Source organism: Poromitra crassiceps (assembly GCF_964638095.1).
Source record: "Poromitra crassiceps genome assembly, chromosome: 17".
NCBI classification, from domain to species: Eukaryota; Metazoa; Chordata; class Actinopteri; order Beryciformes; family Melamphaidae; genus Poromitra; species Poromitra crassiceps.
The window spans coordinates 6,727,174-6,750,938 of NC_139635.1; the positions used below are offsets into that span (position 1 = coordinate 6,727,174).

At 44.6% G+C, this 23,765-nt stretch overlaps 1 protein-coding gene across 1 annotated transcript in view; it reads left to right on the forward strand.

The window, feature by feature from the left end:
• LOC310791891 (partitioning defective 3 homolog) overlaps positions 1-23,765 on the forward strand; it is a gene marked incomplete at its 3' end in the record, with an annotated part of 552,527 nt that overhangs the window by 519,102 nt on the left and 9,660 nt on the right. The window contains 2 exon segments of the mRNA XM_083653569.1: positions 6,327-6,450; positions 20,537-20,685. Coding sequence (XP_083509695.1) covers positions 6,327-6,450; positions 20,537-20,685 — 273 coding nt within the window.

Consider the following 23,765-nt stretch of genomic DNA (forward strand, 5'->3'; position numbering starts at 1 on the left):
TCTGCTGCACGCAGTAGAAAGTGGTGAAGATGGCAAATAGGTGAATCTCCCCAAACTGTTGGCATGTTCCTTTAACGGTCCCTCGCTCCCTTGCATCGTGCTGCACTTCGCTTTGGGAGATGTTTTGACTGTAGACTTTGGAGTGTCTGAAGCAACAAGGCCTCTCTTGTATCTCCAAGGTCGCCCCCCCACTTGTAAGGACTTGCCAAGAGGGCCCTCCTCACAAAACACCCACACAGAAGCACCGCCGTCTCGACCCCGCGACACGCTCAGACGGCCTTTGTGGGCCAGCTGGTGGCTATAGTGGAGCCGTCTCCAGCTGTCGTTTACTGCCTCGGCCCTGTGGACACCCAGGCCTTCATAAAGGCTCTCTCAAGGGCACATCGACGCAGCAAAAGTGGCCCAAGTCCCCTAAAAGAGTGAACGCTTGTGTCGTTGATGCCCACGTATACAGTTGGTGGAAGGTCTGGAGGATGCTGGGAAGAGCAGCCTCTTGTGAATGAGCCCATTCTTTTCTAATCCACAGGATTAGGACTGGGTCCATCAGCTGCTTCTGTCACGTACTGAACATTGGCCCCTAGAGGCCCCTCTCTCTATCTGCAGGCATGCTTTGTAGTGGGGGATTTTTTGAAGTGACCACTCAAATCTGACCAGCTTGTAGTTGCTCTGAATTTGGACCTTTTCCTCTCCTCATTTCTGGATTCGCGCGAGATCATGAGATCACATGACAATTTCCATCTTGCCATGCTCCAATCTATTGGTTTGAATCTGAGCCACCAGTGGTTCACACCAATCAGCGTCCTATGAGGCAGCTACAGGCGGGCTTTGGTCTGACGCCAGTGAGAGCGAGCCCGTGATAGACAGATGGTTCATCCAATCACCTGCCAGGGATTTTTGGAAAGTGCCCTTTGAAACGTTTCCGTGAGCGACTCGTTCCTAGATGGTTATGTGAAAACAAACCATCTGCAGCGTCAGGTTACTAAAATTGAGCAACGGCTTGCATTGGCTGTTTTGATATCAATCTCCCTATATTCTACAGTATATTCTCAAAGCTTATTTTTTCCACTCCCTATATGTTAGAACACAGCGTGGCAGTCCAGGGCTGAAGATATAATCTAGCCACACTGCACCACATCTTCATCAACAACCCACAGCATCCTCCATCGCAGGCTTAAAGGCTGTTACACACCAAGAGCGATGCGAATATACAGTACAGTACAGCACGGAATTGTGATGCAAATGTTAACCCACCTGTCAATCACAGCAACATATGTGTACACGACACGTCGGACGCGAATTTCTGAAAAGTCGACCTTGGTCCGAAAAAATAAACACCGCAATAACGCTCAGGCGAAACTTTGCCGTTGGTATGCACGGTTGCATTCACTGATATACATGTAGGTTCGCGAAATATTATTGACGTGCGAATTAACCGCACGGGGGGAAAGAAGACCTAGGGACCTTAAGGCTGAGACAGACCGCTTTTCAGAGGGCACACCCCATCATAAAGGCAGGGCCTGTCCCCGGGGTAAACAGCTTCTCTGGCAGTCCAGTCAGCGAGCTGCGGTCCCAGCAGAGAGACTCCTCTCTCACAGAGCTCCACACTGACCTCTCAGCCTCACACCATGAGTGAGCCTGTCCAGACCAAGAAGCTCCTCTCCTCTCAGCAGCATGTTTTCTCCTCCGTCTCTGGGGTTTCAGCAGTGTTACTCTCGCTCTCTCTCTGATTGATTTACACTGGTTTGTCAGACAAGAGAGGATTGGAGATCTTTGATCCCTTGGAGTTCCCCTTCTCAGCCGTCTCGCGGGCAGTGTTCCAGAGTATAGGCTGGGTCTATAGGTTGCCTTAATAACAGTGTTCCAGAGTATAGGTTATAGGTTGCTTTAATAACGCTACGGCATATACTTTTGATGAACAGAGTTGAGCGACTCGGGTCTCAGCAGAGTGTGAACAGCTTTCATCCGACCAACATTGGACTTTAAATTACACTGGATTGTTGTTGCTTCTTTGCGCTATCGGCTGACTTTGGACCATGAAAAATAATGAAAAGGGTGACCGGGGGGAGGAGCAGCGGTACATCCCCTGCCTACCAACACGAGGGTCGCAGGTTCGAGCCCTCTGCTTGGTCGGGCGTCGGTCGCAATATTGGCCGTGTCTGCGGGTGGGAAGCCGAATTAAAGGAGAATTTCCCGGATGGGCTTACAGTGCTCATGTTCTTCTTCTGTGGTTTATCTTCTTCTTCTGTTACCAAACAGAAGCGCTTCTCACTGCTTCTTCTGAAGCACATCCGGGGCAGGTCAGAGTTGACTCGGTCTCTGTTGTGTTGTTGTTAGCTTAGCAGCCTAGCTTAGCATATAGATATGATCTGATGTCAAGATTATGGACGATTCAATTCAATTGCCGCTCGAGTGGAATAAGGCCACATATCGATTACAAACAGCAGCGGGAGATAAAGCACCTTGCCCCGTTTGCTCCCGTTATAGCCTGTTTGAGGATACTACTCCGAGCTCAATATCTTCTGTAGGCATCCGAATGAAACCAAAGTTATTTGGGTGAGTAAAACATAATATTTTAAGTTGGAGATAAGGACCGTGATGTAAAAACCCGAAATTCTCCTTTAAGGGTATGTGTTCTGGTCGCTGCACTAGCGCCTCCTCTGGTCGGTCGGGGCGCCTGTTTAGGGCGAAATAGCTTCAGATCAGCAGAGGGGGGTGGAGCAACGACCAGGACAGCAGGGGGAATTGGGGAGAAAAGGGGGGGGGGGGGAGGGGGGAGTGCTTCTTTTACGCTATGCACTTACTTTCATCCATGCCAAACCAAGCTGCCATTTTTTCATCTTTCATCCTAAAGAATGCTTCCTGGTCTGGTAGAGACATCTGTTTGCAGGTGACCTTCTATCAGATATGAGGCTTTCCTCTTGGGCCGTGACCCGTAGCCAGAGGGTCACACATGTAGCGTCTGTAGGGTCGTCCATGTTCAAAAGAGGCCAGGCGTCTGTGTTACATATCATGGAGATTAGCAGATCACACATGACAGGTCACATGACAGCTCCCTGCTCAGTGACGAGGCTGGCTGCCTCTGGCTCTTCCATTGTGGGCTCTGCAGTTAATGGCAGGCAAAGTTGGCTGGTGCTGGTGATGCTGTGTTCTGGGTTCTAGCCAATATAGGCCCACTCTCTGTCTGCTTGTTGTGTGCCACAGGAAATTGATCTAGGCATTTATTGCGGTAATTTTCTGCCAAAATCAAATCAGCTGTTGACCTCATAGGGATAAGCCAATAGTGGAAGTTTAAGGTTATTAGGCAATTACTGTCATAACCTATGAAACGGAACTGTTTAATATTTTCAAGGTTGGTTTGTTTGTTTATTTATTTATTTATTTGTTTATTTATTTATTTGTTTATTTATTTGTTTATTTATTTGTTTATTTGTTTATTTATTTATTTATTTATTTATTTTCGTTTAGTTTCTAATGAAATCCCCTGTGTTCTGGTTTTTTCCTGATCATGTCCCTGGTCAAATATAATTGAAATATAATTCATTTGTATTTTGACGGTAAACTTTTCCCATGCAAGTAGATTACAGAAAACATTGACAAACCCGAGCTGAGGCAGTTTTCGGGTTGGAAAGAGTTACAGGTTTCGACCTTTTGAGTTTCCCAGATAAGACTGTCTCCAGGAATTTCCTGGCCGACTTAGAAAGTTGAAAAGTCAAGCTTGGAGTGAGCATTCCCCTGCTGCTGCTTCAGTCACATCGCTGACACGTCTCTTCACACTCAGTGAGTGAGAGGACTCGGCTAATGACTTGACTCTGTAGGAGGCCATATAGTCTCAATGCTATAGCCAGTCCTCTCACATACTGTAGGTGCCCTATATTCAGCCAGTCCTCTCACATACTGTAGGTGGCCTACATTCAGCCAGTCCTCTCACATACTGTAGGTGGCCTACATTCAGCCAGTCCTCTCACATACTGTAGGTGGCCTACATTCAGCCAGTCCTCTCACATACTGTAGGTGGCCTACATTCAGCCAGTCCTCTCACATACTGTAGGTGCCCTACATTCAGCCAGTCCTCTCACATACTGTAGGTGGCCTACATTCAGCCAGTCCTCTCACATACTGTAGGTGGCCTACATTCAGCCAGTCCTCTCACATACTGTAGGTGCCCTACATTCAGCCAGTCCTCTCACATACTGTAGGTGCCCTACATTCAGCCAGTCCTCTCACATACTGTAGGTGGCCTACATTCAGCCAGTCCTCTCACATACTGTAGGTGCCCTACATTCAGCCAGTCCTCTCACATACTGTAGGTGCCCTACATTCCTCTAGCCAGTCCTCTCACATACTGTAGGTGCCCTACATTCAGCCAGTCCTCTCACATACTGTAGGTGCTCTATATCCAGCCAGTCCTCTCACATACTGTAGGTGCCCTACATTCAGCCAGTCCTCTCACATACTGTAGGTGCCCTACATTCAGCCAGTCCTCTCACATACTGTAGGTGGCCTACATTCAGCCAGTCCTCTCACATACTGTAGGTGGCCTACATTCAGCCAGTCCTCTCACATACTGTAGGTGCCCTACATTCCTCTAGCCAGTCCTCTCACATACTGTAGGTGCCCTACATTCCTCTAGCCAGTCCTCTCACATACTGTAGGTGCCCTACATTCCTCTAGCCAGTCCTCTCACATACTATAGGTGCCCTACATTCCTCTAGCCAGTCCTCTCACATACTGTAGGTGCCCTATATTCCTCTAGCCAGTCCTCTCACATACTGTAGGTGCCCTACATTCCTCTAGCCAGTCCTCTCACATACTGTAGGTGCCCTACATTCCTCTAGCCAGTCCTCTCACATACTGTAGGTGCCCTACATTCATCCAGTCCTCTCAAATACTGTAGGTGCCCTATATTCATCCAGTCCTCTCAAATACTGTAGGTGCCCTACATTCAGCCAGTCCTCTCACATACTGTAGCTGCTTCCACTCCGTTGATTGGCCCTAATTGCATAGTTAAAACTGAACTATTCTGTAGTCAGGTTGCCTTGAGTTCGGGGCCTACAGCGGTAGATTCCCTGCCTACCGTCACAAGGGTCGCAGGTTCAAGCCCCCGTGTTACCTGCGGCTTGGCTGGGCGTCCGTAACAGGCACAACTGGCCATGTCTGCGGGTGGGAAGCTGGAGTAAGGGTACTGTATGTGACCTGGTCGCTACACTAGCGCCTCCTCTGGTCGGTCTGTTTGGGGGGGAGGGCCGAAACTCTATCCATCTTTCGTAAAAGACTAAAAACTCACCTTTTCGGTATTCCTTCCTTTTTTGTGATCCTGTCACTGCCTTGTTTTATTGTTTATATTGTTCTATTTTTGCTAGTCTCTGACTTTGTATTCTTGTTTAGTTTTTTTGTAAATAACTTGTTGTACGTCGCTTTGGATAAAGACGTCTGCCAAATGAAATAAAGTAAAGTAAAGGGAGGGGAACTGGGGGGAATACCGTGATTCTCCCACCCGCTACGTCCTGCCGGTGAAACTCCTCGCTGTCAGGTGAAAAGAAGCGGCTGGCGACTGCACATGTGTCAGAGGGAAGCATGTGCTAGTCTACAACTCTCCCCAGATCGACAGAGGGTGTGGAGCAATGACCGGGACAGCAGGCGGAATGCAATTGGGGGGGAAAGGCGAGAAAAAGGGTTTTTGATTTTGATTTTATTTTATGACTGGTCTTGACTCAACTCGAGTCACTTTGGATGATTTCAGAATCAAACGCACTTGAATTGCCAAATACAAGAAATGTAGCCTGCATACCGGTAACACGGGGATGTGTCTGTGTGAAACTGCTACACAAACACATTGACAACGTGCAGATTGTCACTATATAAGAGTGACCAGCGACAGCCCGTTGGTCCAGTGTGCTGTGAGGACCGTACACTGCAGGGACCATAGTGTATCATGTAATCACCACAGGGCTGTGGGAGACACTAGCTGTGCAGTAGGTGAGTGATACGGCGCCGCGGGGTGCGGTACTGTTCAGCGCTCAGCACTCGTCTTTGTTCATTGTTATGAATAATACATCAGAGACACATTAGTTTGATTCATTCTGCTCTTGGCTCTGCTGCTTTCTGCCTCTGCCCTCACTTCTCACATGTGATGTTTTATATCTGGGTTGTACATATCTAGGTTGCTCTACAGCATTTGATCATATTCATAGACGAAACTTCATCCCTGAAGGACTCCGTCACCGGTCCATTTCCGCCTGTGCTGATGGAACCAGGTCACTCGTTCACAATGGACCTCTCACACTCATCCATCTCCCCCCCCCCTTCTGTCTCCCCTCTCTCCCCAGTAACCGACTAGCCCCTAGCAACCACGACCGGATACAGAGGCTGAGGCAGGAGTTCCAGCAGGCCCAGAACGTTCCGGAGGACCCCGACGACCGCAGGAGGACCTACAGCTTCGAGCAGCCCTGGGTGAGTGTCTGAAAAGCCAGGCTCACCGCGGAGCCTGCAACCCACATCCACTGCCAGCCAGCTGGAGAAGATGGCTAGACTGAAACTGTTGTTTTGAAGAAAAACTACCACTCTGCCAGACCAAGAGTCTGCACGCTAAACGGCTCTCTGGATTGCGGAGTTGGCCCGTCACTAACTTCCAATGCTAGCCTAAGGAGAATGCTAATGCTCGAGTGTTAGCACGCTACCTGCGGCTAGCAGGAGTATGGAGCTAACCATCACTAACCCCACTACCAGCAGCCGTGAACAGGACTGATGTTGATGTATCCATGTCCCCCCGCCCCCACCCTCTCAGGCTAACTATGCTACCGCTAACCCCTTCACCTTCAAACGTCCGACCGTCTGCATGCAGGAGTATGCTCATCTCAACTAACCCCACCCACCCGACACCACCCACTCTACTCATCCATTGCCCATGTCATCTTTGTGTCTGTGGACCCGCCCACCCTCTCATGGACTTGGGGTTGTCTTCATGTGTGGGGACTGCTTTGACTCTGTGTATGGGCTCTAACGTGAGGCCTGTTTCCAACATCTATTGATTTTATCTGTGCCTTTTTACAGTTTGACGTTAGGGTTATGTGCGTTTTAACAGCTGTTTCTATGTCTTTCCGAGCTTGGTTGGCCAAGAACAGGGTTCATGTGCATTCCGAAGCAACAAGGTGTAACAATAAGCGAGCAGAATTTGAATGCCTTCAAAGTTTTTGGGGTGATGAAATCGGTCGACATATTTTTAGTATTATTGTAGTGTGTTCCCTGCTCCTCAAGTGTACAGTACTTGATTTGACACGATGATTACATCTATGAACAGAGATCATGATGATTACATCTATGAACAGAGATCATGATGATTACATCTATGAACAGAGAGATCATGATGATTACATCTATGAACAGAGATCATGATGATCTATGAACAGAGAGATCATGATTACATCTATGAACAGAGAGATCATGATGATTACATCTATGAACAGAGAGATCATGATGATTACATCTATGAACAGAGATCATGATGATTACATCTATGAACAGAGAGATCATGATGATTACATCTATGAACAGAGAGATCATGATGATTACATCTATGAACAGAGAGATCATGATTACATCTATGAACAGAGATCATGATTACATCTATGAACAGAGATCATGATGATTATATCTATGAACAGAGATCATGATGATTACATCTATGAACAGAGATCATGATGATTACATCTATGAACAGAGAGATCATGATTACATCTATGAACAGAGATCATGATGATTACATCTATGAACAGAGAGATCATGATGATTACATCTATGAACAGAGATCATGATGATCTATGAACAGAGAGATCATGATTACATCTATGAACAGAGAGATCATGATGATTACATCTATGAACAGAGATCATGATGATTACATCTATGAACAGAGATCATGATTACATCTATGAACAGAGAGATCATGATTACATCTATGAACAGAGAGATCATGATTACATCTATGAACAGAGAGATCATTATGATTACATCTATGAACAGAGAGATCATGATGATTACATCTATGACCAGAGAGATCATGATTACATCTATGAACAGAGAGATCATCATGATTACATCTATGAACAGAGATCATGATGATTACATCTATGAACAGAGAGATCATGATTACATCTATGAACAGATATCATGATGATTACATCTATGAACAGAGAGATCATGATTACATCTATGAACAGAGAGATCATGATTACATCTATGAACAGAGATCATGATTACATCTATGAACAGAGAGATCATGATTACATCTATGAACAGAGAGATCATGATGATTACATCTATGAACAGAGAGATCATGATGATTACATCTATGAACAGAGATCATGATGATTACATCTATGAACAGAGAGATCATGATTACATCTATGAACAGAGAGATCATCATGATTACATCTATGAACAGAGAGATCATGATTACATCTATGAACAGAGAGATCATGATGATTACATCTATGACCAGAGAGATCATGATTACATCTATGAACAGAGAGATCATCGTGATTACATCTATGAACAGAGATCATGATGATTACATCTATGAACAGAGAGATCATGATGATTACATCTATGAACAGAGAGATCATGATTACATCTATGAACAGAGATCATCATGATTACATCTATGAACAGAGATCATGATGATTACATCTATGAACAGAGATCATGATGATTACATCTATGAACAGAGATCATGATGATTACATCTATGAACAGAGAGATCATGATGATTACATCTATGAACAGAGAGATCATGATGATTACATCTATGAACAGAGAGATCATGATGATTACATCTATGAACAGAGAGATCATGATGATTACATCTATGAACAGAGATCATGATTACATCAATGAACAGAGAGATCATGATGATTACATCTATGAACAGAGAGATCATGATTACATCTATGAACAGAGAGATCATGATGATTACATCTATGAACAGAGAGATCATGATGATTACATCTATGAACAGAGAGATCATGATTACATCTATGAACAGAGAGATCATGATGATTACATCTATGAACAGAGAGATCATGATTACATCTATGAACAGAGATCATGATGATTACATCTATGAACAGAGAGATCATGATGATTACATCTATGAACAGAGAGATCATGATTGCATCTATGAACAGAGAGATCATGATGATTACATCTATGAACAGAGAGATCATGATGATTACATCTATGAACAGAGAGATCATGATGATTACATCTATGAACAGAGAGATCATGATTACATCTATGAACAGAGAGATCATGATTACATCTATGAACAGAGAGATCATGATTACATCTATGAACAGAGAGATCATGATGATTACATCTATGAACAGAGATGTAGCACATTTCGCTAAATCTTTGAAGATTTTACTACTTTTTTTTTTCTGATTGTAGCATCTCTGTCCAACACTACGTGTATTTATTCTATTGTTTTAACTTAGATTTTCACCACATCTTTATGTTTAGTTTGGGACAATGCACAGATTTTGGATGCTTTTCAACACAACACATTTTAATAGCAACACATATTGATACAAGGATATTGTTATTAACACCTGCTGTCCCAAACGAGACAGGCAGGTGTGTTGAACATGACGTCCTTTTTAAACACCGAATATTAATTCTCCGTGTTGCTCGTTTGTCTGTACATTTGATCAAACACAGCTGTCTCATGACTGTATGAACTGTTTTATCACAGCTGGCTCATGGTTGTACATGACTGTATGAACTGTTGTATCACTGCTGTCTAGACTCGACTTTCCACATGTAGCTTGCAATATTTGTTGTGCAACAGGAGAATTTGTATTCCTATGATTTCTCGTTTTAATGAACAGAGCTGACGAACAGAATCCTCTGTCCTCTGTCCTCTTCTTTCAACCCAATAAAATGCTTTGTGTTGTTTTGTATCGGGCAGTGTTAAGCAGTGGTGGCTCCACACATTCCAGGCAGCATGTCGCAGCACAAGTGGGAAGCAGGAGGCAGGTCACGCCTCCCTGTGTCTCTCAACAAGGCAGCGCTCTCTTAATGGTGTTTGTTTACATCAGCTGCCTTGCACTCGGAGTCGCTACCTTGCACTAGCTATTGTCGCCAGTTTTGTTTTCCCATCACAACACAGTGTTGGGTAACCTACATTCTAAAAGCTACCGGGTTCTTCTAGAATCTAAAAAGGGAGCTCCTGAACACTTTAGGGGTTCATCAGAAGCAATAATAATAATAATAATAAGAATCCATAAAAGGTTCTCCCTGCTTACCAACACGAGGGTCGCCGGTTCAAGCCCCTGTGTTAGTTCCGACATGGTCAATTGGCCGTGTCTGCGGGTGGGAAGCCGGATTAAGGGGATGTGTCCTGATCGCTGCAGTAGCGCCTCCTCTGGTCGGTCGGGGCACCTGTTCAGGGGGCAGGGGGACTGGGTGGAATAGCGTGATCCTCCCATACGCAATGTCCTGCCGGTGAAACTCCTCGCTGTCAGGTGGAAAGTAGTGGCTGCTGGCGACTGCACATGTATCAAGGTGGCTGCAGCTCAGGAGGTAGAGCGGGTCGTCCACTAATCGCTTTGGATAAAAGAGGTCGGTGGTTCGATTCCCGGCTCCTCCAGTCTGCATGTCGAAGTGTCCTTGGGCAAGACACTGAACCCCAAATTGCTCCCGTTGGTGTGCCCAGCACCCTGCGTGGTAACCTGCCGCCATTGATGGGTGAATGGGTGAATGTACCTACTGACCCTAAAGCGCCTTTGATAAAAGCGCTATATAAATGCACGCCATATGTATCAGAGGAAGCATGGTGCTAGTCTACAACTCTCCCCAGATCAGCAGAGAGGGGGGGAGCAACGAGCGGGACAGCAGGGGGAATTGGCCAAGTACAATAGACCCTTCTCACGGGGGCCATTTTGTGTCGAGAAGCCAGGGTAAACACAGGTGCAAGCAAAACACTAATGAGGGTTTCCAAATTCCAATCATGGAAGTTGGAAACCCTCATTAGTGTTTTGCTTGCACCTGTGTTTACCCTGGCTTCTCGACACAAAATGGCCCCCGTGAGAAGGGTCTATTGGGGAGAAAACGGGGGGGAAATCTGGAAATAAAAAAGCTTCCACCCGAAAAATTCCATCAGGTTTCATCAAAGCTTTAAGAACGGCGGGGGTTCTTCAAGGAAGCCTCTAGGGTTCCCCAACATTTTCAATCTGAAGAACCCCCCAAAGGTTGCTCCAAGGCCTTTTTCTTGTTGGCTTGATGCACTAATTGCACATTATTAGACTGGTGCCCCAGCCTTACTGCTGGGCTGTATGGATGGCAGGAGCATGTGTCTTTGAAATTCAATTACACTACTTGCCCCGTGCATATATTACATTATATATTGCATTATATATTACATTATATATGGCATTATATATTACATTATATATTACATCAGGGGTTTTCAAAGTGTGGGGCGTGCCTCCCATGGGGGGCGCCAGACAACTTGAGGGGAGGCGTGGGCGTGGTGTGAGGGGGGGGGGGGGGGTTAGAGAAGAAAATGTGCATGCAACTCGGCCATGCTGCACAATGGCTGCACACAGCCTCCCCCCCCCCCCCCCCCCGCCTATCAGCCGGGGGCGGAGCTCCCGCAGTCTGGCTTCCTGTTGAGTCGAGTGAGGTGAGCCCAGCTGTCAGAGGAGAAGCCTGCAGTTGAAGGAAATGGTGATTGCGGAGAACACAACATATACACCCAATACACTGCACAGGGCAGGTATCCCACTAGTTATAATAAAGAGGTGTTCAACAAAATGTATTTATTTATTTATTTTATTTATTTATTTTTAATCAGGGACAGTGCACATGAATCAACATCAATATCAATGTAAATGTGCCAGGGTTAGCTTGAGAGCTAATTTGCACCTGTAGTCCCTGAGCAGGAGACAATCAAAAGGTACATTAAAAATAATTCATACAAAACACAATGACAAAATGATTAAAAGTCCTTCAGAGTGGATACACATGTTTAAAAGGAGGATAAAGATTATTTTTTTTAATCTTAAAGAATATAGGATAAAGATGTTTACAACATTTTTGGAACTTGTTTTTTACTCCCGAGTGGAACATACAACAATAATAGTTAATAATGGCAATAATAGCTGTCTATATGTTCTCTGAGGGGAGGCTCACCCTCCCACACTTTGAAAAGCCCTGTATTACAAATTACATTTTATTCCATGATATCTTACATTTTATTCCGTGCTGTTGCTTCACCTGACTGATGCTGCCTCACAGCTGAAGGAGCCGTTGTCCTTGTTTCTAATTCACCTACAATGCCCCACTTACAAGCAAGCAAGCAGGTGCTTTCTTTCATTACCTTTCTTATCATGTTTTCTTTTTTTGCTTTTTCTCCCATTTTCTCCTCACTGATACTCGCTCAATTCCCCTGCTGTCCGTGTCGTTGCTCCACCCCCTCTGTCGATCTGGGAAGAGTTCTAAATGAGTCGCCAGCCACTTCTTTTCACCTGACATTTTACACCTGACTTTTCACTGGCAGGCATGTGGGAGGATCACGCTATTCCCCCCAGTCCCCCCCCCCCCCCCCAAACCCAAACCTACAGTACAACAGTCACACGATCCAAGCAAGTGTCAAATAGGCCTTATTTCATTTGTCCATTCCAAGTACATTTACAGAGCACGAGAGCCATTCAGGAAGACGGTTATCTTGCCCATTCACAGCACATTCCAGGTTCAATGGTTATTATCATAAGACAATCACTACATACATGTAACAGAACACATGCCATTTGGTGGATATGTTTATCCAAAGTGTCATACAGTATCATAACTGCATAGCATTTCTCCCTGGTGGGGGATGGTAACCCTGGCAGTCTTGGTGCCATGCTCCCCTCGCTGGACAGCCATCTGGAAGCACTAACCGCAGCTTCCATCCAAGCTTTGATGCCCAACCTACAGCTAAGCTTTTCACATCACACCTCCAATCTAGTGTCGTTCAGATGTTCAGATGTTCACAGTCCAGCCTGCAATTTAGATCCTCCGCCAGCCGTTTGTGCAATTATCAATTTTTGGCATATTTTCTTAGCTGTTCCCTATTTTAGTCACATGGCTCTAGTCCAGAGGTTCTCAAATGTTTTTCAGCCAAGGACCCCTTACAAGATAGAAAATATACCGGGGACCCCCTCATTCTGATTTGTGATTTTGGGCTAAGCTTAATTGTTTCCACGGTAACGTGCTTGACTTCTAATTTGATATGTTTGTTATTAGAATGTAATCCATGAACCATTTTAGATTTAAAGCATAGACTATTTTCGTTGAACTATGAAGATTTTGCAAAAAAAAAAAAAAATTTTTTTTATTATTACATTACATTTACATTACGTCATTTAGCAGACACTTTTGTTTTGTCCAAAGCGACTTACAATATCACAATTTGTCAACAGTACAGAAAACCACTATGCAACACAATCAATGACAGCCAAGATATTTTGATAGACTAGCACCATGTAGGAAGTAGTTTGAGAAGGAATAAGTAACATGTAGCATTTTTTTTTTTTTTTTTTACTTGCAAACTTTTCGCGGACCCCCTGGCAAAGTGCCACGGACCCCTGGGGGTTTGCGGACCCCCATTTGAGAACCAGTCTAGTCAATACAAAATGTCATATCTGTGACTGGAACTCCCTTGTTTTCCCCTGTAGTTTGGTTGAGCAGGGGAGGATGGCTGGTAGTATGGTCTAAAAGTATCTTGTTTTTCCCTGTAGTTTGGTTGAGCAGGGGAGGATGGCTGGTAGTATGGTCTAAAAGTCTCTTGTTTTCCCCTGTAGTTTGGTTGAGCAGGGGAGGATGGCTGGTAGTATGGTCTAAAAGTATCTTGTTTTTCCCTGTAGTTTGGTTGAGCAGGGGAGGATGGCTGGTAGTATGGTCTAAAAGTCTCTTGTTTTCCCCTGTAGTTTGGTTGAGCAGGGGAGGATGGCTGGTAGTATGGTCTAAAAGTCTCTTGTTTTCCCCTGTAGTTTGGTTGAGCAGGGGAGGATGGCTGGTAGTATGGTCTAAAAGTCTCTTGTTTTCCCCTGTAGTTTGGTTGAGCAGGGGAGGATGGCTGGTAGTATGGTCTAAAAGTCTCTTGTTTTCCCCTGTAGTTTGGTTGAGCAGGGGAGGATGGCTGGTAGTATGGTCTAAAAGTCTCTTGTTTTCCCCTGTAGTTTGGGGAGCAGGGGAGGATGGCTGCTAGCATGGTCTAAAAGTCTCTTGTTTTTCCCTGTAGTTTGGTTGAGGAGGGGAGGATGGCTGGTAGTATGGTCTAAAGTCTCTTGTTTTTCCCTGTAGTTTGTTTGAGCAGGGGAGGATGGCTGGTAGCATGGTCTAAAAGTCTCTTGTTTTTCCCTGTAGTTTGGTTGAGGAGGGGAGGATGGCTGGTAGTATGGTCTAAAGTCTCTTGTTTTTCCCTGTAGTTTGTTTGAGCAGGGGAGGATGGCTGGTAGCATGGTCTAAAAGTCTCTTGTTTTTCCCTGTAGTTTGGTTGAGGAGGGGAGGATGGCTGGTAGTATGGTCTAAAGTCTCTTGTTTTTCCCTGTAGTTTGGTTGAGGAGGGGAGGATGGCTGGTAGTATGGTCTAAAGTCTCTTGTTTTTCCCTGTAGTTTGTTTGAGCAGGGGAGGATGGCTGCTAGTATGGTCTAAAAGTCTCTTGTTTTCCCCTGTAGTTTGGGGAGCAGGGGAGGATGGCTGGTAGTATGGTCTAAAAGTCTCTTGTTTTCCCCTGTAGTTTGGTTGAGGAGGGGAGGATGGCTGGTAGTATGGTCTAAAGTCTCTTGTTTTTCCCTGTAGTTTGGTTGAGGAGGGGAGGATGGCTGGTAGTATGGTCTAAAGTCTCTTGTTTTTCCCTGTAGTTTGTTTGAGCAGGGGAGGATGGCTGCTAGTATGGTCTAAAAGTCTCTTGTTTTCCCCTGTAGTTTGGGGAGCAGGGGAGGATGGCTGGTAGTATGGTCTAAAGTCTCTTGTTTTTCCCTGTAGTTTGTTTGAGCAGGGGAGGATGGCTGCTAGTATGGTCTAAAAGTCTCTTGTTTTTCCCTGTAGTTTGGTTGAGGAGGGGAGGATGGCTGGTAGTATGGTCTAAAAGTCTCTTGTTTTTCCCTGTAGTTTGGTTGAGCAGGGGAGGATGGCTGGTAGTATGGTCTAAAAGTCTCTTGTTTTTCCCTGTAGTTTGTTTGAGCAGGGGAGGATGGCTGGTAGTATGGTCTAAAAGTCTCTTGTTTTTCCCTGTAGTTTGGTTGAGCAGGGGAGGATGGCTGGTAGTATGGTCTAAAAGTCTCTTGTTTTTCCCTGTAGTTTGGTTGAGCAGGGGAGGATGGCTGGTAGTATGGTCTAAAAGTCTCTTGTTTTTCCCTGTAGTTTGTTTGAGCAGGGGAGGATGGCTGGTAGTATGGTCTAAAAGTCTCTTGTTTTTCCCTGTAGTTTGGTTGAGCAGGGGAGCATGGCTGGTAGTATGGTCTAAAAGTCTCTTGTTTTCCCCTGTAGTTTGGTTGAGCAGGGGAGGATGGCTGCTAGTATGGTCTAAAAGTCTCTTGTTTTTCCCTGTAGTTTGGTTGAGGAGGGGAGGATGGCTGGTAGTATGGTCTAAAAGTCTCTTGTTTTTCCCTGTAGTTTGGTTGAGCAGGGGAGGATGGCTGCTATATGGTCTGATTCCATCAGGATGACTGATGCCTGCTCTCCCGCTCAGCACAGCCTGTTTATTGCACTCATTTATAGCACTGTGGGAATAGAGGGGTCCCTTCACTTGATGTCGGGGGTTTGGGAAGGCTGGAATATTGCCTGTTGTATTTTACTGTAACATTTTAATACCGCCCTTTTCTCAATTTCTTCAGGGTATATTTCCCCCCCGTACACTCACTGAGTTAAGGAAGATGAGCCAACATTCCCAGGAATATCCAACACTCGTAAAAACCGCTAACGGGGATTTTTTCCCCCTCTCTCAAGTGAAATATATTGAGACTGTAATTCGCCCGCGGGCGAGTTTCAATTCAGATATGGAATATAGAGGGTGCCACCCACACATGCCCCCCCAGCCTTCCCCCCCCCCCCAATCACCACCTACGCAATTGTCTGCCGGACTGTCGTTATGACAACTAAGCATCCAGGCAATGCCAATTAATCCCAGAGATGATTGCCGGGGGCTTCGTCGGGAGTATCTCCTCAGCACTCTTAATCGTTTTATGTGCCTCCCACCAACCGCTGTCCACAGCGCCCCCACCAGGCTCCGAATATGTTGCACCGCCATCAAAGTCATTAGATTGGTGTTTCCGACGTATCGCACGGTTATTCCACCCACACGCTAAGGAACACATGGCGGGTCGTACCAGAATGTCTGGACTTGTGTGAATGAGTGAGTGTGGGAGCATTCCAGGTCTGTGCGCTGTATTCAACCAGCCCAGTCAATTAAGAACACATTTGTCTTTACAAACGGCCTGTCCTTACAGACGGCCTGGCAAGCAAAATGTCGATAAGTGTTTATTATCGTAGAAAAGTAAAATTCAATTTTTTTTTAATAACATCATTATGTGTGTGTTTATGTGAGAGAAATGGTTTGCTAGTATAAAAGTGTGCGTGCGTGCGTGTGTGTGCATGTGTGTAGACACACCTATTCCAGCCTGATGACCTGACTGTATGGGAGGTGTTTATCGGGGGCGGGGGTGCAGGCAGGGGGAGGGGTGTCCCAATGTCAACTGGACGAGTGTTGTCTCCTTCATTAACACCCACTAACATCCATCACCTCTGATCAGCATGGTCACCCCCTCTCCACCCGTCTGGCTGTCTGTCTGCCTGCCTGTCTGTCTGTCTCACCCTTCATATGACCTGTGAAGAGACGAGCACAGGGCCCGTCTGCCTGCCCAAGTCCTGGTAAGTGTCTGCGGTTTGCGTGTGGGAAGTCGCACTGCACGATTGATCGTATTAAAATGTGATTCTGCCAAACGACCCGAAACCGATCGGGTTTCGGGTCGACCCTCCTAACCCAACCTGAAAAAAGAAGCCAGGTACATTTCCAAAGAGTTGTAAGGTGATACTTAAAGGGTTACGCCAACTTTTGGAGAGTTTATTAATAATAATAATAATCATCGATAGTTACGTGAAACGTCATTTTCGTAGTGAATCCCCACACCGAGTTACTTCCTTGTTTGCCTGTACCGTGTATGCCTGGCGCCCATAGGAAGTAGTTCCAGCTATCTATTTACCTTAAAAGAAAATAGCGTTTCTCGGCATTTTGGATTAATATTTCATCTCGTGGTGAGTACCCGAGTTACAGCATGTACGTAGAGCTTTTTGGTGCTGTGTGTTTTTGGTGACTTTGAACGGCTGTACCGTTTGCCCCAATTCATTGGCGATATAGCAAATGGGTGAAACTCCCAAAAAGTTGGCGTATCCCTATAATGCTAGACTGTGCAGTCAGTGTGCGCAGAACGTAATGTATGAATGGCAGGAGAAGTCAGCGGGAGATTGGAGAAGTTTAACACAATTTAAATTGAATTGGAATTGAGTACGTTGTTTGTGTACTCTGACTGAAGCCCATTTGACCCACAAAGTCCCATTCATTATCATATTTTTGCTGTTTGCTGTATCAGGCAAAAACAGTGCGGCAAAAATATATAATAAAAATGGTTTTGCTTCAGAATGTAAGCAAGAAAATGAAGATTCTCATTTTATCCAGAATCGTGCAGCCCTAGTGGGAAGGTGGGGGAATTGCGTTTTTTATCCTGTGTCATGGCGTGCTGCTATAGAATAACAAGGCTATGCAGTGTTGAAGTCCTGCCACTCCAATTCTGGTGATTTCAGTGTTTGCGCTTGGATTCAGGGGTATTAATTTGTGTATGAAGTCATCTTTATTGACCTTTTTTAACCATTGTAGCTCATCCAGAGCGACTTACCTGACAGACCTGTGACCTTTCTGTCACAGGTCACTCTCTAACCTCAAGGCCACACTGCTCGTATACCTCCAGCCCAGAGCCCATGAAACCCACTCAGAATCAATCATTTTTTACTTTGTGGAGGTATGAAATGTTTTGACGATCCAAGCAGAGATGAGATTTTATTCTCACATAATTCCACTTTTTTCTTTCCAATAGATGACTTGAAACGGAGTTTGATTTAAAGCCGTCATTTGGAGTTGGAGAAGCAGACATTTTTCAATTTGCACAACATGGGTTTCTACGGGTTTCGTGAGGTCCAGGCGTCCTCAGTTCAAGCCAAAGACATGGAAGTCACCAGCACTGCAGTTAGCTTCTCATCTTGCTGTAACATAGTGGTCTCAGCAAGCCGCTTCCAGGACAGTGGCAGAACCCATACATGAGAAATTGTTTTTTCTATCCATTGTTTAATGTTTATTTTCAACTTTGCCTACTGAGTTTGTCCAGTATATGTACAGCCAAGTCATATAATTTAAAGTGCACCATAGTCAATTAATTATAATAAAATAAAATAAATAAATAAAGTACTCTATCATAGTGCAGGAAAACATTGGGGCCAGTTGTTTCTTCCATCAAACAAACAGAAGGGGTGAATCCAGGTAAAAGCTATTCACCTTATGGGGTCAGCCAGTTACTTCCTGTTGTGTTTACACTTCCTGTGACAGTACAGTACTAGTGAGCAGGTAAAACAGACAATGTTTTGAACAGGAAGTCAGAACACAACTGGGTCAAGTGGGCAGGGCTACATAAGGTGAATAATCCTCCATTGATTTCACACATAAGGATGTGCACCATGTGTGTCACTGATGACATCACTGATGACATCATCCGTCATCTGGCTACCATGCGCTGTGAAAGTCCCTGCATCTATCCTGCATTTTGCACTGCACTTCTTCTATGAATGTTGTATCTCTAAATGTGAACAGCAAAATGATCAGTGTTAAAAAAAAAAGAGAAATCCGCACTATGCCAGTGTTTTCCAAAAGCTGCCCCAGAGCAATATCAGCTCTCAGAGTGGACAAGCAACTCTCCAATCAACAGCATGTTGTCACTGAAAAATCAATACTTCATAACACTGGGAGAATTCGCTGTGTATAGCGTCTCCGGGCCCTGCAGTCACCGGGACCATTTCTCGCAGCTTCCGACCGCTGTGGTCCTCCAAACAATTCCTCTTGGGGATGGAGCCAAAATGCAGCCAGCAGCAAGATTCGGTCAAAAGAGGGACTTTCACAATGGCTACTATCTGTCGAGCACTGAGACATTTCTGGTTGTATTCAGAGGTTGCCAGACGATATCGAGGAGGTGGTCCTAATCAGAGGAAATGTCACCTGAATGTCGCCATATGCTGCAGTACTTTTGTGATATCTAGTATTACTATATTGATCCCACAGCAGGAGATGTCTTCAGCACTTGTGATGATTTTGCAATCAAGCAATTTCCCGCTGTGATCCATAAAGTCATATTGCATCCTACAAACACACTGCATCATATTTGTACACTCAGTGCACATTTCCGCTGATTTTATTTGACAGCACTTCAAGCGTATAGATCGCTGTCAAATAATTGTATAGTTACTATATAGTAGTTATATATAGTTACTATATATAGTACATACTTGATATGTTTTGACGGGCAGATTGACTCATCGATTCATTAATTGATTTACTCATTAAGGTGGCACTTTGCTGATTTCCAGCCAGCTTTGTATCATGACAAAATCAGCAATCTGGGAAGCTATTTGTATTTGAAAAATAGACTGTGGGACAGCCCTACCTTTTCCCCCAGCTTCCTGTACAGCGCTCCTCTCCTGCCACCGTCACTTCCTTTTCCGCGTCTGTTTCGGCTATTCGCTAATAACGCAAAAACACTCTGCATAGGAGACGTCAACTTGTCTCACAACAACAGTGGAAAATGACTGGAGGTTACTGTACAGGAAGCCGGGGGGAAAAGGTAGGGCTGTCCCAGAGTCTATTTTTCAAATAAAAATAGACTCAGATTGCAAAATCAGTAATATATATGCAAATGAACAGTGTTTAACTTACTTCCATCTTGCCTGGACCGATAGCTCCCCATTCATTTGCAGTACTTCCTGGACCAAATGATGTCATAACGATGTCATTTGGACCAGGAAGTTCTGCAAATGAAGGTAGACAGAGCAACAATGATAGTGATGGTAATAGCGAAATTCACAGCGATAGTGACAGTAATAGTGACGTCATTATGACATCATTTGGACCAGGATGGCAAGATGGAGATTGGTTAAACTTTGCCAATTTACAACCAGCTTTGTATCATCACTAAATCAGTAGTATTATGCAAATGACCAATGTTTAACGATTTCTTTTTACCTTGCTTTTTCTGTCTGTGTATCTGTGACCGTTGTGTTTGAACTTTTGTACAATAAATAATAATAATAAAAAAAGATTGGTTAAACATTGGTCATTTGCATATATACTACTGATTCAGTGATGCTACAAAGCTGGTTGAAAATTGGCAAAGTGGTCCTTGAATGAGATTGTAGGAGTGGTGATAGTAACTGAGCTAACTAAGCTGTTGTTTGCAGCCTCTGGCGGGCAGCAGCAGTCCGGGGCCAGGCGCATACAGCCAGCCGGGCCGTCACTCCGTGTCTGTGGAGCTCCAGATGCAGAGACAGAGACAGGAGGAGAGGGACTCCTTCACCCAGGCACAGCGCCACTACAGCTCCCTTCCACGGTAAGACCATGGAGAGAGGAGGGGGCACCATAAGACCCTGGAGAGAGAGTGGGGGGTGGGGCACCGTAAGTCTTAGTTCACACCGGCTACCCAAGCCTTGCCTACGCCTTGCCTTTACCCACGCTTTTAAATAGGCGTCCGTTTTAGTCAACGAGGCTGTGTACAGCGGCCGCCTGAGCGTGAACCCTGCGTGTACCCATGCCTCGCCTGTGCCTTGCCGATTTTATCGTTTAGGCGTGAGTTCTATTTTCAAGCCGATAGGCGTGCAGGCAGGCTTCTTCTGTCAAGCCATGAAAGAAAAACGCGACAATATCCGTGGGAAATGGCAAAGTCAACTGAATTTCAAAATAAAATGGAGTTACTACAACAGTGTTGAGCAGAGAGAGAGAGAGAGAGAGAGATTGACGGGTGGCTATCACGTGGGGCTTTCTCCTCGTCGGCAAACAAATCTTCAGGAGAGAGAATAGCGACCGAAGAAGCAAGATGGACAATGTTGTTGTGCCAGCACATATTCTTGCAAGATTACCTCTCTAAAAAGTCAGACTATAGTCAGACCTGGTTATACATATCCAGCATCAATAGAACATTAAATATATCAGATTTATTTTACCTACACATGATAATTCGGGACCACACGTGAAAAATACAGCCGGGAGAGAGGAGAGGCGCTTGTGACTCGGCTCCAGGTTCAGCGTGCAAAGGCGTGCGGTGTGATCGGTTCACGCCCAGCTCAAGGTCTGCAGGCGTAGGCGTGGGTTGAGGCAAGGCGTAGGTTCCCTGTGTATGTGTGAACGTAGCGTAAGACCCTGGAGAGAGGGGGGTGGGGCACAGTAAGACCCTGGAGAGAGGGGGGTGGGGCACAGTAAGACCCTGGAGATAGGGGGGTGGGGCACGGTAAGACCATGGAGAGAGGGGGGTCTTAGGTAAGAAGACATGCATACCTTCGATGTATGTCTGTCCAACACTGCTGCAAAACGATTGCGCCCATGGCGTTTCCTCTTCTGTAGCCACGTTTGTCACGCTATTTGTTTGGATAGCCTACAGAAAGCCCCAAGTAAGTCTGCACTTTTTATTCCCCTTCCAAAGTGACTGCTTAGACAAGTCAATGCACTCTTTGAAAACGTCTTGGCTTCTTATTCCATAGTAGAGTGAGCTATGGCTAAAGCATACAGTATTAAAGCAACAAACGTGTCTACAGAAGAGGTCACGTTAGGACGTGGGGGGGTGATGTTGGTGTGTGGTGGGTAATGTATCTTATGAGTTGGTGGGTAATGTATCTTATGCGTTGTTGTGTGTACGTGCATGTCTGATGATGTCATAGTCATTGTAAAAGCCATACTAATGATGTCAGATAATATACATCATATTTAGTCAGCAGAGGGGTCATGGCTGGTCAGATACACACACACACACACACACACACACACACACACACACACACACACACACCAGTGAAACCACAGAATGGACAGATCACATTCCCCTCACACATCTCACATGATCACTTAACTCTGCCTTAATGTGATTCCCTTTGATCTGACATGACTGTCCTGTTCCTGTGTGTGCATGTGCGCGCGCGTGCGTGCGTGGGTGCGTATGTGTGTGTGCGTGTTCGTGTGTGTGTGTGTGTGTGTGTGTGCACATGCGTGTACATTTTGCATAGAGCCTAAGGGAGTGAATTCCACGCTTTTTGTTGTTGTTGGTCCGAGTCAAATGTTCTATCTTTCTTGATTCTGAATAGCTGAATCGCTTGTAAAGTAAAACTATTGTTATAAGGATTTTATGAAATGTCTGTGGAGAAATTAATTAAATTATTACTTACAAACCAAGCAATTCACCTACAAAATTCACTTCCTAGGTCCCTGGAAGAGGGCGTGGGGCGCTGGAACTAGGGGTGCTTAGGGGGCTGCAGCACCCCCTATTAGTGGGGAGCTGTAACTGCCAGACTAAAGCGTTTACTTAACAAACAAGTATTTTCTTTATTTGTTTTCTATTTCTATTTCTCTATTTGAATATAGAAATTATACTAGTAATAAATATATAATAATGCCAAATTAAACCATTTATTTTAACGGCTGCGATGTGACGTCATTATATACATGTAGACTTTGTCTCACCCCCAAATCTAAATGACTTCCCTGTAAACGTAGGTACTCTGGAGGTGACATATGAATTTAGGTGAGGGCATGTTAATTCAAGTAAAAAACATGTTAATGCAAGCATGATAGATTAAAACGATGTAATGCCAACGTGTAAATTAAATAAATCTGTGAGTATGAACTCACCTGTAGAAAAAAAGAAGTCTAGAAAGATGTCAAACAAAACCGCCACTTTAGAACGACTTTCTGCCGTGTCAGGTGGTTTCATGAATAAATAAATTATCTGTAATTAAGTGCTTACCATCATGTCTTACAGTATGCATTTGGCTTTGAAAGTTTTTGAAAAGATACATAAAAAAAGATATGGGTCATTGAAACTGCTATAATTGATTTTGTGCAACAATTGAAACACCTCTTATAGAAATTGTTCCTTTGGTTTTTTTAAACTTACCATTAGTAAATAGACTACATTCCTTTGTCTGCATGTGTGTCCTTGTTTCACGCACTGTTTCACCCAAACTCTTCTTAATTGTTGTCTGCGAGGTTCTATGAAGCCTAAATTATTAATTAAATCGTCAGTGTTGTAACCGTAATTAACCTTGATCTGTGTCTCAAACTGTGCCGTGCTGGGTCCATAAATTTGAAGTAATTGGGGCCTGGAAAGTCCTTGAAAAGTCCTTGAATTTGATGTTTGAAAGCAGAGACTGTATTAGTCAATGGGGGGAATATCTACCTGGGCTGCCCCCCTTTTGCATATTCAGTGTAAAGAGCCATTACGCCTCCCTCTTCCAACTCTTTGCTCCAAAGCAATATGACCTACTTTTAGATGGCAATGTAATTGCCCAAAACAATGGAGCAGATGAAAGTTTTTGTGCTTGGTACGTAGACTTAAGACAAAACACAAAATATTATTTATAGATATTGTAGAACTGAACTTTTGCAGAATACAAAAATGTGAAACTTAAGAAAATACGGCTTATA